Here is a 16,333-nt window from a genome sequence, read left to right on the forward strand (position 1 = left end):
CATTTGCTTTCTTGAGAGGGAGTGAGAGATTCCTGTTGTGATACTGAGTGAGTAAAGTGCTAGCAAGAGATTTGCTTGCTTCTGTGAGCGGTTGTGCATAGCAGCAGGGAGTTCACGGGCATTGCTCAAGCCCTTGGCTGGGACATGCAGTCCTTAAAAAACCTGTGTTTGGAGGAGAGGCTTTGAACCAGCTTCAGAGACCTTGTTCCAAAAAGAGTATTAGATTCCTTAGCAGAAGAGTCATGCCCTGTCCATGGGGTGGGTTATGTGGAAGATGAAGGGGTGACTGGAGTTGTGTCTGAGCACGGAGATTTGTCAGCCCTAGTGAAGAGGAAAGCAAGGAGTGGGGAAGTGATGGAGGATTGAGACTGAGGTGACTGCAGGACAGCCTGCAGCCATGCAAGGCAAGGAGGGGGCTCTATGTAAAGAGCCTGTTGACACCTGCACTCCTGCTGTGGCTGTTCTGAGTCAGTGGCCAGTTATGTCTCAGGTGTGTGGCACCAAGGAGACCTCTTTTCTCCAAGCCCACATCAGCCCAGTGCGAGTCCTGACTCCAGAAAGGTCTGATGAAAGGCTAATCTCACCTGTTGCTGCTTTACCTCACGTTAACCACAAATCCAAGGAGTTTCTACCTCTCCGAACTGTCATAAGATTCATGAGGTTCGGAGATCCAGACCCTCATAAGTAGCAGCCAGGTTATAGAATTCTATGTCTACACAGGTTTCTGTTTACTACATGACAAGTTTTGCTCTGAAATATCAAAGATCTGCAGTTCTGGTCATTCCCCATTACCATATATGATTTATGTCCAGCAGTAACTTCTACCCTTTCCCCTGACCTACCCCAGTTAATCCATCTATATGATATATAAGCTTAGATATCACAGAAATGTTTTGATATGTTGACCAAATAAGCTGACCTCATGTGTTTCTGTTGGTTTTGTTCTTTGCCTTAGCTTGGCTTTGGATCTTTCCTAGGGATTGTTGGCATCCACCTGGTAGAGAACAGAAGACAAATGGTAAGTAACAGCCCTATTAATTTTCATTTTTTCATATCAGAATGTCTTAAAAACAGAAAAAGCAGGGATTTCCAGTTGGCTTAAAGATTCTGCATCTGCCTCACAATGTTAGTCATTTGTTTCACTGTTTCTGAGAAGTTTTACAGGAGCAAGAATTGGCTGGTGGCTCTATCCGTACAAGGCAAGGGATGGTTTCACTTCTGACAGAAGCAGCCTGCTTTTTTATCCTGTTGGTTTAGTGAATTGAATCGACCCAGGGCAGGATTGGGCAAGTGCCAGGGCTTGGCCAGGACCATGTTGCTGGGAAAAGGATAGGGAGGGAGACAAAATGCTTGGGTTGTGCCAGTTTGGGCAGCAAGAAGTCACATGATCAAATCAACCATAACAGGTGATCTCATCCTGCACAAGAAGTTTAAGTCAGGAACACTTTCCTGAAAATATATGTTTTTTTGAAAAAAGAAAATACTTATGTGTTAAAAAGAAGAAGCTCTTGTCATCAGGATTCCCTGGCTAGGGCAGACAGGATCTGACAACACTGTGATGTGGTTTGTTTTTAGATTTAGCTTGGCTTTGCAAGCTCCTTGCTTTTATTTATGTGATGAAGTCATAGAAAGTGCTTGGGCCGTCTGTGTAAAGGAAGGTGTATAGGACTGGGTCTGTGGGAAGTCTCACACTTTCTTTGCTTTTGGCAAAAAATAGCAGTGTCTTGGTTGAATAACAGCATGTCCAATCTGTGCTTCACAGTAGAGTGATTATAGCCAAGCATCACGAAATAAGATTAATTCCATAATGCAGAGCCTTCACTTGTATGAATCAAGAGTGGCGTTAATTTCAGGAAAGGAAATTATGGGTTTACGTTGCTTTTTACTAACAAATAACTACTTCAATTACAAGTAGTCTGTTGTGATTTCCTGTTTTCTTCTTCATAAATGCAGTCTTGTTCTCACTATTTGTAGGCAAACTTGTTCATAATATCACTTCTTTTTTATCGCCTTTAAGTTTCAGTGATGCGTTTGCAAGTATTCCCCTACTTTTGTTAGTAGCTGTGTTTCCCAAAGCAATGACATTTATAAAGCCATGGTGTCTGTCTGTGTCTTTCTTTGTTCCCCATTCCATTTTGTGAATGTGTTGACCAATTTCAGGCAAATTCATCAAGGAGGTAGAGACTTCAAAGGTGTGCAATTCCTTCAAGTTTTATCAAAGTTCAGAGACAGGTAGAGAAAAGCATCATGAATTAGTTCCCCCATGATAGTAAAGGCTGCAATGTCAGCTCACCTGTTATTAAACACTAGAAAATCCAAATGGGACATGACCTGGGAGACAAAAATCTGCAACAAGGCCATGCCTCATTAATTTTGCTACTGACATAACAGCTTATTTGTTTTTAAGAACTATTGCCCCTGATTTCTACATCAGAGACCAGGATGAACAGCAGGTTCAAGCTGCAGACTCAGTGGTGGGCAGGTGAAAATAGCTTTGTTTTCCACAGCATTCATGCTAGTTTACTAACAGGCGTAACATTTTAGGGTTGCTTCATCTTCCAGTTTTCCTCTAATCTGCCTCTTAGTTTTCTATCACTTCTGTCCTCAGCAGAAAGTAAAATGTCTAAAAAGATGTAAGGTGGATAAGCAGCCATTAAACCATGTAATACTCAACGTGTTGTGTGACTTACACAAGGAATGTGGAGAAATAAGTAAACAGTATGATTGGTATTAGTGCCAGCTTGCATTTCCCAGCTTGCAACAAGGAAAACTGCTTTCTGCTACTGACACTTAGTGATGATCTGGCTGTTGAAAGATTTGGTTTCTGAGGAAAACACCAAGAAAATAAGAAAATAACTAGAAAGTTTAAATATGCTTCTTGCCTTGAGTACTATCCACAAAGGCTAAGCTTTTAAAACTGTCTTTGATAAGGCTGAGATGCTTGTTTTCAAACATTATGGAAACGAGATTGAGAGGTTTTATGTCACACTGCAGCTGAGGGCAGTAATGATTCCCTGGAGTCTAACTGTGTATATTCACTTGAAAGGGTTTAGGGCAGCTTTAAATTGGCAGTCATCAGTAAGACTGTAAACATTTAAATAAGCACAGAAATGTAATGGAAATGTCACATTCCTGTAACTAAAAATTCTATGTATTGTAGCAGACCAAAAGGGGGTGGTAAGGAAGATAAATTGTTTACTTGATTGCTTCTACTTTAACTGGAATTCCTTTGAGCAGTTACTGCAGTATGATTTGAGTTTAACTCAGTCTAGCTCTGACAATTGTCTGGCCCTGTAATGACTCTATACTTAATTTTTGTGTTTTTTTTTTTAAATTGAGAATGAATGTGGATTCAATTACACTAGAAAAAAAACCTCAACTACTGTAAATTAACCTTTTCTCCATAAATCTGTTTCTCTTTTTGTTTTGAAGTTCTATTTCCTTGTGACTTACCCTCCACAATTCCAGATTTATTCATGGTTGATGAAATGCTAAGTGCAATATGAAATATGTAATGATGAGTGGAACTAGTACAGTAAAACCCCAGCACTCAATAAATGCGAGTACAGGGTTTGAGAAATAACAAAAGCACAGTTAGGCAGAATGGACATTGGTTTGTTCTTAAAACACGACATTAATAATGTGGCACCTCTTTGACCTCATTTTTGACATGCCAGGGCCTGCAGTGGGAGTTCAGTGTGCTGACCAAGGTATAACCCTTAATTCAAAGGAACTGCTGTTTGCAGAAGCAGGCTCTGCCTCATTGACTAGTGTGATTTCACTTCAGCTCTTAGCATGCATGCTTGGCTCTACTATGCAGACCTTGGCACCAGAAGAAAATTTCCCTTTGACTAAAGAGTTGCACTGATTTGGGATGTTTCTAACTGTCAATCAGCAGAAATGGAAGAATAATGTGTTGCTGTCCCTTTTTTGCCTCTCTTGCTCCCTGCAAAGCAGGACGTGGATCAAAGAACAGAGTAGAACTCTAAGTTGTTTTGCTCCAAAGGCACAATTAGTCCAACCGGATGGGTGGAAAATATGATATTGCTCAAATCAAATGGATTTTATTGTAATACATGAAGTGTCCTTGCTTGTTTGCTTGCTTGCCATCTCTTCACATTACAGTACAAATTATTTTCAATTAGAAAATGAGATGCTGAAATTGCATACAGAGGTGGGGAAGCCTGGCTGCATGGGGGTTTCATGGCAGCAGAGCTGAGCTGAGAGCAGTAAGCAGTGCGAGGGAGTGCTGTGAAAGGTTTCTCCTCAGATAAATATGGAGGTGGCATCAGCTAGCACCCAGAAGTGAAGCCTCTCTAAATATGCAGTGTCAATAAGACACCATACATGTAGTTTCAGCTAACCCCATGGATAAACCAAGCACAGGCTCACAGTTTCCACTCACACGTCTTTTCAATGCCAGTCTCATCAAGCTGTACTGTTCACAAGGCTGAAAATGAGCATGCTGAAACTGCTGTGCCTGCAAGAGTGATTGAGAAATGCAAGAGCACCGTAACTGACAGGGTTTTGAATATTTGCAATATCACAGCGCTGTCTGCAAGAGCTCTCAGTAGGGTCGTGGGAGTCACCCCGACAACAGCACAGCTAGGGCAGAGAGCAGCAAAGGCAGGAGAGCAGTGGGAAGAGGTACAGGAGCGTAAAGGACATGGAGAGGATAGGGAGGGGTCAGAGAAATGGGAGTGAACCCCTCAGGAGGTTGTGAGTTAGTGCAAACCCCGGTACTACTTAGAATGAAAACAGTTGTCTGTGCAGGTCTGGGACCTGAAATCATCGTTGCTGAGTCTTGCTTGTTTTCTCTTTGTGCCTACACACAGTTTATTTTCTTGCTGACTTGTTTAGAACATACTCAGATTTAAATCTAATGCTCAGCTGTCAACCTGGTCCTTGACTTGTTCAGCAACTTGTAGTGATTTTAGCTGAGGAGACATTGCTTCTGACAAACGCAGAATTTGAAAACATGAAGGTTGAAACATGGAGCTCTGCACACACACAGAAAAGGTGTAACTATTTCTTCAGACTTCTCAGGGGATTTTAAGTTTAGGTGCCTTAATATGGTTTCTTTCCAGTCTCTGTCAACAATAATTAATTTCAAATTAAGTGCTGAAAAACAGCTACAGCAGAGGATGGAGGAACAAAGCAACAATTTTCTCTTCTGTATTTAGATGATAGACTTCCCTGACAAGCCTGCATTCATGCCCTGCATTGAGATGTATGTGAGGTAGTATTTCAGTATTCTCTCTGATTATTTTCTTGCCACTAGACCTTTGCATCTGTTTCAGAAAAGCTTTTCTAGAAGAGTTACATGTGTGACCCAGTTTTTAGAAGAACCAAACCTTTTTCACTTTTCAAAACTGGTATATCTTGTAAATAGATTATGTCCATCAGAAAATATCCGCTGGACACTTTGTGTAAAGGAGGTGGTTATTAATAGGTACACCAAAAAAAGATACTGATATGCATACCTGCCCTGCTCTGTTCAGACATATTGTGCTTCATCTACTTTTTCATGCAGCTCGAACATCCTGGAAGAAACTGGCTTTAGTGCAGATTTTGATCAAAATGCTAATTGCTGATATATTCCATATCACATATTAAGCTAATTATAGCAGCTTGTTTATGTAAAGAGAAAAAGCATTGAAATTCTGTAGATCTCCTGAGACTATCTTCGATGTTCCTGCACAAATAAGTGGAAGAACGTAGTGCAGGGGAAATGCAGATAATTAATGCTGATGTAAAAATGATAACAATGGAACAAATTAGCAATCATCCTTGTCTTGTTTAGCACCTTTAGACTGATTAAAAGAGCTACTACTGTCTTTTCAGTCGTAAATGTGAGCTAGATTTTGTGGTGTGATCAAACTGCACATTTCAGAAACAGACAAGGAGAAGATAATGAGCATAGCTTGATACTGACACTTGCATGAGCTCAAGCATGACTCTTCTTTAGGCATCTGCATTCCTTTCAAAATGTAACAGCATTTCCCTACCTGGTAAGATCAAGCAGATTATTCTTTGAGAACCTTCCTGCTCTCTTAGGCCTAGCTCTTAGGCTTCTGCAATGAGATACCCTTTAGAGGCATCTCATTCTTTCCTAAGGTTCTGGAAGAAGCCTTGAAGGGTGATTTAGACTAGACTCTGGAGTTTTAGATAGAGTGTGCTAAGAAGAATCCTGTGTTAAGTGACAATTATATTTCTCTTCTATAATATTGAGGAAATTGCAGAATGTATCATAACGTAACTCTGTCCAGTTTTGAGTTTAGAGCTGAGCAGCCTATATATAGACTGTCCAGTCTCCTTTTGTGCTATAAACATTGTGCATTAGCTGCCCAGTTTGACAGGAATCAGCTTTGTGAGCCCTTTTTAATCCTTTTGGGGAAGGATTTGAATGCGATTTATCCATGGTAGGTCTGGGAACTCTGTGTTATTCCTTTTAATGCAGAGAATATTCAGCAAAGTCATGGGTAGAAATGAGATGAATGAAACTGGAGATGTTTTGAAGGCTCAGTTATTTCACGTGAAGTGGAGGAGGACAGGTGTAGGACTCTGGGGATGAAAGCACCCTCCAAAGTGAAGGCAAGTGAAATTAAGAAAGTTTTATGGGTAATAAAAATGTAAATAGTTGAAAAGTTGTTTATTTTAGCTAGTATTATATTATAAAGGACATATTACTGTTATAAGCATTATATAATTTCATGAATGAAGGACTCAGTAAAATATTTTGGAATTTTTAAAATGCAGTTCTTTGATCTTGTGCATTTAAAGTGAGGATTTTCAATTTATAATAAATGTAAATATAAACATCCACTGACAGAGAGATGGCTTCTTTTCTCCTCTTCCCTCCTTTCCTCCTTGCTCTATCTTGCCTACTCCTTCTCCTCCTCCTTGCCCCAGCCAAAAGTAGTTTCCACTGGATTAGTGAGGTTCATAGCTAAGTGAGCACCCAAAATAGCAAAAGTGACTGATGAGGCTGCATGGCTGAGAGTAGAGGAGTCTGTGGGAGGAGGGAACAAGACTTGTTCCATTTGCTAGGAATAAAGTGTTATATCAACTCACTGTGTTGTGAAACCATCATCTAAGTGCTGTCACTCAGTTGAATGCCTGAAGTTATATAGTATAAATTTCCCCATGGTATCTTGAGAACTTGGAAGTTCAGGGACTCAAAGACAACAATAGATTCTTTTACTATGTGAATTACTGAAGGGAGTGTGGGGGACGTTTCAGCTCTTCTTTGCCTAGTTACTTATGGATCAGCATTTCATGTCAACATATCTACAGGCCTATGCTTTCAGATTTTACCAGCGCAGATTCATTGGCTAGTTCATGTAAGTATTTATATGTGAATAATATAATTCAGATATGTACTGTGATTTATAACCATATAATACATAACATGTAATATATGTTCACATGTATATGTATTTACGGATGGCATGTGCTGGCAAATACCTGGCATAATGACAAAAAAAGTCTATGCCACTATGCCACTGACACTAAGTCTTTATTGTGCAAAGTGCTTTTTGCACTCTCTATGGACGAGTCTGCCAGGATAGTTTAGCTAGTAAAGCTGTAATGGGAAGTACAGTCAGGTCCGAGATAATCTTTCTGTTCCATCATCAGGGCTGTTTCTGCCTGACATACCTAGAAGGATGCCACCTACTATGTCCAGCTGCAGCCTAGCACAGTAGTTCTTTTGCTCTCGTACAACCTTGTGCTGGACTGTTGGTGGTACCAGTCCCAGGTCTTACCCACCCCAGGTTTCCCAGCTTGTGACCCAACACAGCATTAACTCAGTCTCATAAGAAACTACCGTGTTTTCTCTGTTACCATTGGTAGAAAGAAATGGAAATTTTATTACAAAGGAAAAATATAGGAAAGTAAGCAATACTTTGGCTTCTATTTGGAGTACTTTTTTGGCAACCAGAATGGCTTCGGTTTGCTTCTGGTAGCTTAAATTCTATAGAAATGGAAGGGAGATACATACATACATACACACACATATATATATGTAGGAAAATATGCACGCACAAGCACAGCTTATTTTTGACACTCCAGTCTTTAAAGGCTGGCACAGTTCTTTTGAGTCAGAGACTCAAACCACCAATTCAGTTTAAGTCCTCTGTCTTATTAAGTGGTTCTCTTTTGGGATGTGGTTCCTTTCAGGAACAGCACACAGAATAGGACACTTTTTAACTGCCAGTTTGCTTTCTTGTGCTGTTTATGTAATGAAAGCTTTACTGTCACACACTTTATGACTCATGAAATGTGTTTGTGGAACAATAAAGAAATTGATTACTCTCCCTAGCAAGCAGGAGCAGGGGATAAAAAGTCTCATTAGGGAATCTGGGATAAGTGCTTATTTGTGCGTGGTGGAGAAGGTGAGGTGGTGTGTGCCCTATGCAAGCACAGGTGGTTCCTGACCCTCTTGTTGAAGAATGAGGTCAAATTAAACAGATGAGCATCACTATTGGCCAGATACAATCTTACAGACTCTGCAGGTAGAACTTCCCTGCCTGAAAGCTTGTAATGCATTTCTGATAAAGAGTGTGTGTGTCTTGAGAAACCAATGAAGTCACTGTAACATGAAAGAGGATTTGTAAAGACATTAACAGACTTTGGTGTAAAAAGAAAGTTGCTGCTGCTAAACCAGTGTCTGCTGCAGTAGTCTTGATCTATGTCAATTCCATCATTTTTAATAGGAAGCATAGACTTTTATGACACAGGGTATGCCATTAATTTTTGTTTATTATTCTCATACTGATTTGAACATCCACCTCTGTTAAGTGATGAAATGAGCTTGTTCCATTTTAATCAATAAAAGAGCATCCATGAAAGGAAGTATGTGATGGGTATGGATTCCTATAATGTCAGCACTGCTGATCAGAGAATCTTAATTTATGTTTAACTTTTGTCCCTTTCCCTTTTAATGCTGTATTTAGTTTTTGCTTCTTGACTGTATTTGATATCCTTAAGTCTGCAATCGTTGTTAACCATTCTTAGATAAGTACTTTTGTTGATGATTGCAAGGGGGAATTCTTACCAATTTAAGGAGCCTACTGGAATAAGGCTTGCTTAGGCTGGTTCCAAAATCATTAACGTTTCTCCAGCTGTGAAATCCAGCTTTTTCTTTCTTTCTTTCTTTTTTTTTTTCTTTTCTGTGTAATATCACTCCATCAAATCCTTCTCTACTTTCTCATTACTCCTCTCCCTCTGTTGCAAATCTCTGGCAAATGACTGAAGGACGTTCTGAAGTGGAGAAGACAAAGCACAAATCAGAGCAGCCAACATCAAGGGAATGAAAGAAGTATTGACAAGATGTTAGTTTTGGCAGGACAACTGCTTCCTCATCTAGGTTCTCTCTATAGCCAGTGGGAAAAAAGACAGATACCATCAGAAGGTAATTCATCCCAGCAGAGCTGTTTGAACCAGATGAGTGAAGCTGAGATGCGCTGGTGCTAGAAGGAAATTAGTAACTGTGGTAATGGTTACTGGGATATCAACAGCAGTCCTCAGATTCTGTGGGGGCTTAAAAGAGCACCAAAAATAAAACCAACCCTAACTCAGAAAATTAAAAACTAAAACCAAAACAAAACAAAAGAAGACTTTTTTAGGTTTCCTTGTGTTTTTTGTCTTGAAAAATGCGAACCAAGTACAGTTCCATCTTTCTTCCGACATCATTATAGAAATAGCTGCTGGACTCAGTGGCTGGAACTCTAAGACTCTCCCAAACTCCCAGGAGACGTGATAGTGCATTGTCAGAGGTGACATTTTTAACCAAATCAACACAAGCATTTACTCATCAGTAAATGAATTATATTGAATTTAATATGTGTTCATTTACACATATAACAAGTTCACTCTCTGATTTCAAGGTAATGGTAAGTCCTGTTTTGAAGTCTAAGAGCACAGAAACTGCTGATTTTGATACAGGCAGGTTATTTCATTCAGTAGATTGGTCATTCTAGTCAAGAATTGCTTGTAAAACAATTTGAAATAATTTCCTGGCTGTTTTAGGTCTGGTTTTGTAGGTGATATTAGATTATGAGAGAAGAAAGAATATGTTAATCAGGTAACCCTTCTCAGTATTTTTTTTTCATGTTTCATAATGGCCGTTGATTTAATTCCTGCCGTTCTTTCATTACTTGAAGATAAAAATACAGGAAAATTAATCTTAATTTTATATAGCATCTTTAACAGAAACTGTATCTTCACATGCTTTATCAGGTTAGAAGAAAAGACAAGATAAATTACAGAAAAAGTAGTGCAAAGTGGATTGGTATAAATTAAGGATTATTTTGAAAGTGGATTTTGATCTTGTTTTTTGTCCTTGGCATAATAATTGATACCTCTCATGTAGTTTCTGTATTCTTTCTCAGCATTTGGTTATCTAATTAGTTCTGCCTTTTTATGCATGTGAGGTTGCTTAAATTTCTCACGAGACACCTCCCCTGCCTGTGTTACACCAACTGTTGCTATTCATGTTCATGTTGCTATTTTTCCTAATTTTCCTTTGCATGATACTGGAAAAGAGCAGACCTCATCACAGGCAGTAGAACAAAAGTCTCCTTGACCACAAACAGCAAAATAACACTAGTCCTTTTAAATGTATTCGTTATGGCTAAAACCTAGCTTTTACTTTGGTAATCCCTCAGAGTGCAAATAACATAAAACAGGTGAGACAACCTAATAGTTGCTGCCAGCACTTCTACCTCCTTTGCTTCTGTCTTGGCCATACGGTCTCACCCTCTCATCTGCACTGGGTCTAATGGTCATCTGTCCTTACAGTTACCTGATTTAACTCATTTGGAGGAACAAATATTTTTTGAGTGAATTGCACTGTATTGCTTGGTATTTGAGCAAGCACATAAGCTGGTGTTCAGGAATGCAGTCCTGTGGGAGAAAGATCAGCAGAAAGGTCTGAACAGCAGGGAACCAAACTAAGGACAGGAGAACAAGATGCCATTTCACATGACACTGAGCAGTCACATAGACTCAGCCGTATGCCCTGATGTGCTACTAAATCAGAGAGAGGGAAGAAAATCTGAGTCAAAGATCTGTGTTGTTGCTGGTAATATTCAGCAACATATGAGTGGACTTGCTGAATTCAGCAGTGATGACACTGCAAAAAGGCTGTAGGTTTCTAACTTGGTGACTTGATCTAAACACAAGGATTGACCTACATACCCGATGACATCATGTGTGCAGCATTTCTGTCTGAAGGCCTTCCTGGTAGCAGAGGTAGCTGCTGTGGGCATTGGCTACTTTATTAGGTGTATTACAGTCAGAAGTGAGTTATGTGTTTATGCGTGGGATCCTAGCACGAGTGCTTGTCTTCCTGAGATGTACCAGAACGGATGCTCTTAAAACCAAGAGACATTTTGTGTTTATTTTTCTTCCCTCCTTCATCTGGAAGCCAGTTTAGGAAATAGTTCTTCAGGCATAGTTTGGGCAGTCATGAAGGTCCTTCATCATTGTGAATTCATGTCATTGTAACTCGTGCTATGACTGGAATTGACGTTAATGAATAACAAAGATGACATAATCCTATCTCCTGTGGTATGACAACCCTCCAGCAGAGCCTCACTTACAGCAGTGCTATTACTGACGAACCAGCCTTTGGAAAGAGTAAGTTGGCAGGCCATAAATTGTGAAGCACACTACCTGATGCAGTGATAAACCTCCCAATCAGCGCATTTGTGAAAATGAATGTAGTAGGAGCCTTGCCTGAGCTTAATTTTTTATCACAGCAGCAAAACTTCTGTCCCGCGGGAGGGAGAAAAAAGTGGCCATTGTGGGAGGAGAGGAGGAGAGGACTTTCCGAATTAGAGAAAATTAACTCACAATTAAAAGTACTTTCATACTGTCCTACATCACAAGACAGGCAGCATTTAGTTGATAACAGCATCTGAAATGCAGTGCAGTGAGTTTGGTTGTCTTAGTTTTGTGAGCTATTAATCTACCGCCCTGCTGAGGTGTCGTGGTAATAGATACAGCTACAGATTGTGCCAGGGGTGGAAAGTCATTCTCTGTTTTGGATTTGTGATACAGTTTTTGTAAACTTTGGCTCTTACATCTTCATCCTCAGGGTACTGAAAAAGTGCAGCAGATTTATTTAAGCCTATATTAAATTCTGAGCTTGGAGACATCAGGAGATCAAACCAGTAAAAAGGACCACAGAATTAAACTGTATTTTGAGGAATGCAGTATTAGGGGCAGCCTGCAACAAACTGCCCCATGTATTTCTTTTCCAAATACGTTTGCCTGAACCAGCGTGGGGATAAAAAGGACTTTACAAACTTGCAGCATAACATTTACACAGCCTTTTGCAAAGCCTTCACTTTTGAGAGCAAAGGGTATTGGATGACAATGTTTCTCAGTTTACACTGATGAGGGTAATGGTGCTTCTTTCTCTGCCTGGAAAAAAAAATCCCAGAGAGACTCAACAGCACAGTGCTTGTGCAGTGCAAAAGTAGCCATTTAGCATGAGCAAAGTGAGTCAGTTAGATATAATGTAACTTACATCTGACACCGCGGTGCCTCCAGAAACAAAATCCATGCATTTTCCAAAGTCTCAGATCTACTTAGTCTGAATTGAGAGAATGAGGCATCTCACACAGCATCTGGTGCAGGAAATGACTGTCATTATCTGAGCAGTTGTGCCTTTTGACTGAGAACAGGCAAGAGCTAAATTAGAGGCACGAGGAAACCAGGTATGTGCAAGAACAGAGACCTGGAGTCTAGCGAGCCTCGCAAGAGGTGTTTCACAGGGACGGTGGAAATAGCCAGTGAGGTACCAGCCTATAGTAAGTGGGTGCTTCTGTGGAGAGTGATGCAGTTTTTGAGTATCTGCTGGTAAATGTTGGATGCACGTCTGTCTGTGTCACACAGCAGTGTCACAGCTTCAGCAGCACGTGTTTCAGCACACAAAGTGCCTGGGGACCTGAGGAGTACTTGGTGGTTATGTGAGATTGTGGTGGCAGCCGGTTTGGCTGCGTCAGACTCCCCATTGGATCTGGTCTATGGTCAACTCTTAACTCCAAAACCATGCCTGGGAATCATTGTGGGAGAATATTGGTTGCCAAGTACCTGTGCCAGGAGCATTTCTGACAGCTGAGCAGCGCTGGTTACCAGTTTCTATGGCCACAGGGTGTCCTGTGTCTCTGTTGCCTTCACTAGGCTTGCTTGAGTGGAAGGGTGACAGTGCAGCCGGTGGTGCTCTATGCCTGATGAAGGACAAGATGTTGTCTAAATCAGGTGAATTCTGCGATAAAATGCATGCCTTTTCTGAAGGAAGGCAGCAGGCAAGAATTTAGCCCTCCAGCCTTTCACTAGTTTGCATTTTTGAGTGTTTTCATATTTCTGTGGCATGACTGAAGGTAGGTAACAGCTCTTCAGTGAATACTGTGGGCAAAAGGTCCTCATTCCAAGTGCTAATTTGCTCTTCCTTTTGCTAAAACTCCTCTGTCAAACAACTGGCTTTTGAGTTTGGTTATTAGGCCCACATAGTACTGTTTTCAGTGATTAGTAACTGACTTCATGGTTCCCTTGTAAATAACCAAATCATTATATTCTTTACTGGAACCAGGAGTAAACATATTCTGATAATAACATCTGTAGAGAAGCCTGTCTGCACAGCAATGGAACAGCAAGAACAAAGCTGTTTTTTTAATAACTGTAAAAGTATTTTGTTATAATAATGATTAGCTTTCCTGACAAAACATACTACTATTAAAAATGGAGATAAGATATGTGATGGATTAGTATTTTTTTTAACTGTTAGGTATTTTCCCTTTCTATCTTTAAATGAACTGCAAAGTTTTTCTTTCTTGATAGTTCCAGCCTCATGAACTCACAAATCCAGCAATCACCTACCACTCAGGAAAATTAGCTTTTGAATTTACAACAGCTCTTCATTTGGCTGTCTTGGCTGTAATTTTTGGAAGTAATTAATTTTGTACTTTGTTTATGTGTTTTCTCACATTCTCAGTAAGCAAGGGCAGGTTTGAGAGAAGGATTTTTTTGTGCATGTGTGTGTCGTTCCTGTGTTATTGCTTCTTTTACTGTTTGAACACATTTATCTTAACTGATAAGGCAATTTAATTTGTAAGAATCTCTGAGTGTCGCAGTCACACTCTGCCACTTTGGCATTATAATAAATATTACTTAGGTCAAACAATAGTCCTCTTAATTTTGAAGGGGCTACTCACTGAAATAGTTGCTAGTAGGCATGGATAAGAACAGCAGACTATCTGACAACCTTTGACTTGCACTCAACTCCTTGAGCAGGTAGATGGTCACCAACATGACTGAGGAGTGCAAAGACAGCTCCATATCTCCTGTCTGTTCTACAGTTTGCTGTGTGCCTTTATATGCAGTTTCTTACAGCTATATAGTGAAACTGAAAGGCCTGCATACTCATTAGGTGATTTAGGCTGTCTCCACAAGTGGAAACCGTTGGTTTGGGGATTGTAGATCATCAATGAATTGCTCATGTGTGAAATGAAAAGCCACCTTGAGGTCAGCTTCCAGTAAATTGATCCTGAGCTCAGGCAATTTGGAAACACCTGGCTAAGCCCACTAATTATTTGATTGACTGCTATGACTTGAAAAACAAGATGGAGGTATTGGACAATAATGACTTAATCTGAACTTTTAAACACTGCTGCTTTTTCAGGTAAGGAGTTCAGGGTCTGTAGCAAGTGCAACTGCCTCAGGTCAGCACAGCTCACTGGTCTGCAGTGATAATAGCTCTCTACAAGGACCCCACAGCCTTCTTGATCTGATGGGTTGCATGCTAAGGTCTTAAGACAACCAGATTCACGAGACATGACCTGCCATACTGGAGAGCCAAGGTTGAAGGGTGATGCAGCCAACAGTGCTTTCTTAGGGTTTCTGCCTGCTTATGACAGGATGGAGCTGGCTGCAGGGGGAATGCAGCAGATTCCTAAGACTAACCAGTACCACTAGCTTTGGCCACTTCTGCATGTCCCTTTCCTCCCCACGCTGATGATTCCGATTACACAGAAATCCCTGTGGCAGTGGCTCATCTCTTATTACATGATCTAAGAGCTATGAGCTAGTGAGAGATTTAAAGAGTGTATCAGAAAGCATTGGAAAGCTGTGATTCTTCTAAGTTGTACTTTTTTTTGCTGATTCACTGAGAGCTCTTGTTTCCAAATGTTAGATACTGCTTTGACTGACCTCTGAGCCCGATGCTATGGGTTTATATGGCTTTAATTTCTTACTTGCCAAAGTTGTTTTGAGAAAGTCACCAGTGCTGTGTCCCCTGTTAATGCTATTGACTTTGTACTGTTCTTAGCCTAACATAAGCTGAAGAGTTCCTTTTTCAAGTGGGATTGTGATGTCTTACGAACTGTACACATGTGAAAACAGTGTTTAGGTAATACAGATGTGGATTATGAGTAGGCAAAAGGGATATATTAACTGCATGGATGTAATTTCAGTAATCTGTACCGGGACGTTTCTGAAATAGATGTTGTGAAGGAGCAATTGATGACTACTAAATAAGAATGAAGTTCCAAATTCTTAACTGAAACATTGGTCCGTGTGTTCTATCAATTACAGATGCTGTTCTGTCAGTATTCAAGGAAATTTTTTAGTCTGTTGCAGTTATTAACTGTCACTTAATGATGTTGTAAATTAAAATTAGCCTATCACATAGGATGTTTCAGAGGGTCCCTCCTGTGACTTTGTGTGAGGAATGCCAGAGACATGAGAGATGAACGTTCAATTATATTAAAAACATAGCCAGGGAGTGCATGTTAGGTTCAACATACATCCTGCAGTTACTCACTCAGCCAAACTCAAGATGCAGAGACCTTGAAGTCACTAATCCATAAGAGAAAGAAGTGACAGCATCTCTCCCTCATGTGATGGCATTGGGTTTAATGGGCCTAAGGGGAGCATCTTGCCAGGATGACACAAGGTTTCTTTTTCAGGACTTGCTTCATCTCACTTTGCTCACAGCACTGCATCCTTCAGACGTTCTCCAAACAAGCCAGTGTCACCTCAAGAGTGAGGTGTGCTAACAGCACGCTGGCTGGTTCTCTGACGGAGATACATACCAGTGCTTGGCCTTTCTGAGTCCTATTGCTCTCTCACGGTGAATTGGGCCGTGATCTTGCCCTAGCTGGTGTTGTGCTAGCCCTGAAGTTGCTGCTAGAGCTGCGGCTGTAGTCATCCTTGGAGATAAAGTGAGCACTGCTAATAGGGGGCTTAGCATGCCCAACCTGCACTCCCTTTTTCCCTGAGCCCTCCATTCCACCACCACTTGTGCTAGAGCAGTGCTGCACTG

General features: G+C 40.5%; 1 protein-coding gene across 1 annotated transcript in view; it reads left to right on the plus strand.

Annotated features, from left to right (window-relative positions):
- The window catches only part of TMEM255B (transmembrane protein 255B), a gene marked incomplete at its 5' end in the record, with an annotated part of 60,119 nt that overhangs the window by 3,450 nt on the left and 40,336 nt on the right, over positions 1-16,333 (plus strand). Inside the window, one exon of the mRNA XM_010139243.1 lies at positions 956-1,018. Coding sequence (XP_010137545.1) covers positions 956-1,018 — 63 coding nt within the window. The remainder of the gene's footprint in view (positions 1-955; positions 1,019-16,333) is intronic.

The sequence above is a fragment of the Buceros rhinoceros genome, unplaced genomic scaffold (assembly GCF_000710305.1).
Source record: "Buceros rhinoceros silvestris isolate BGI_N320 unplaced genomic scaffold, ASM71030v1 scaffold3927, whole genome shotgun sequence".
Lineage (NCBI taxonomy): Eukaryota > Metazoa > Chordata > Aves > Bucerotiformes > Bucerotidae > Buceros > Buceros rhinoceros.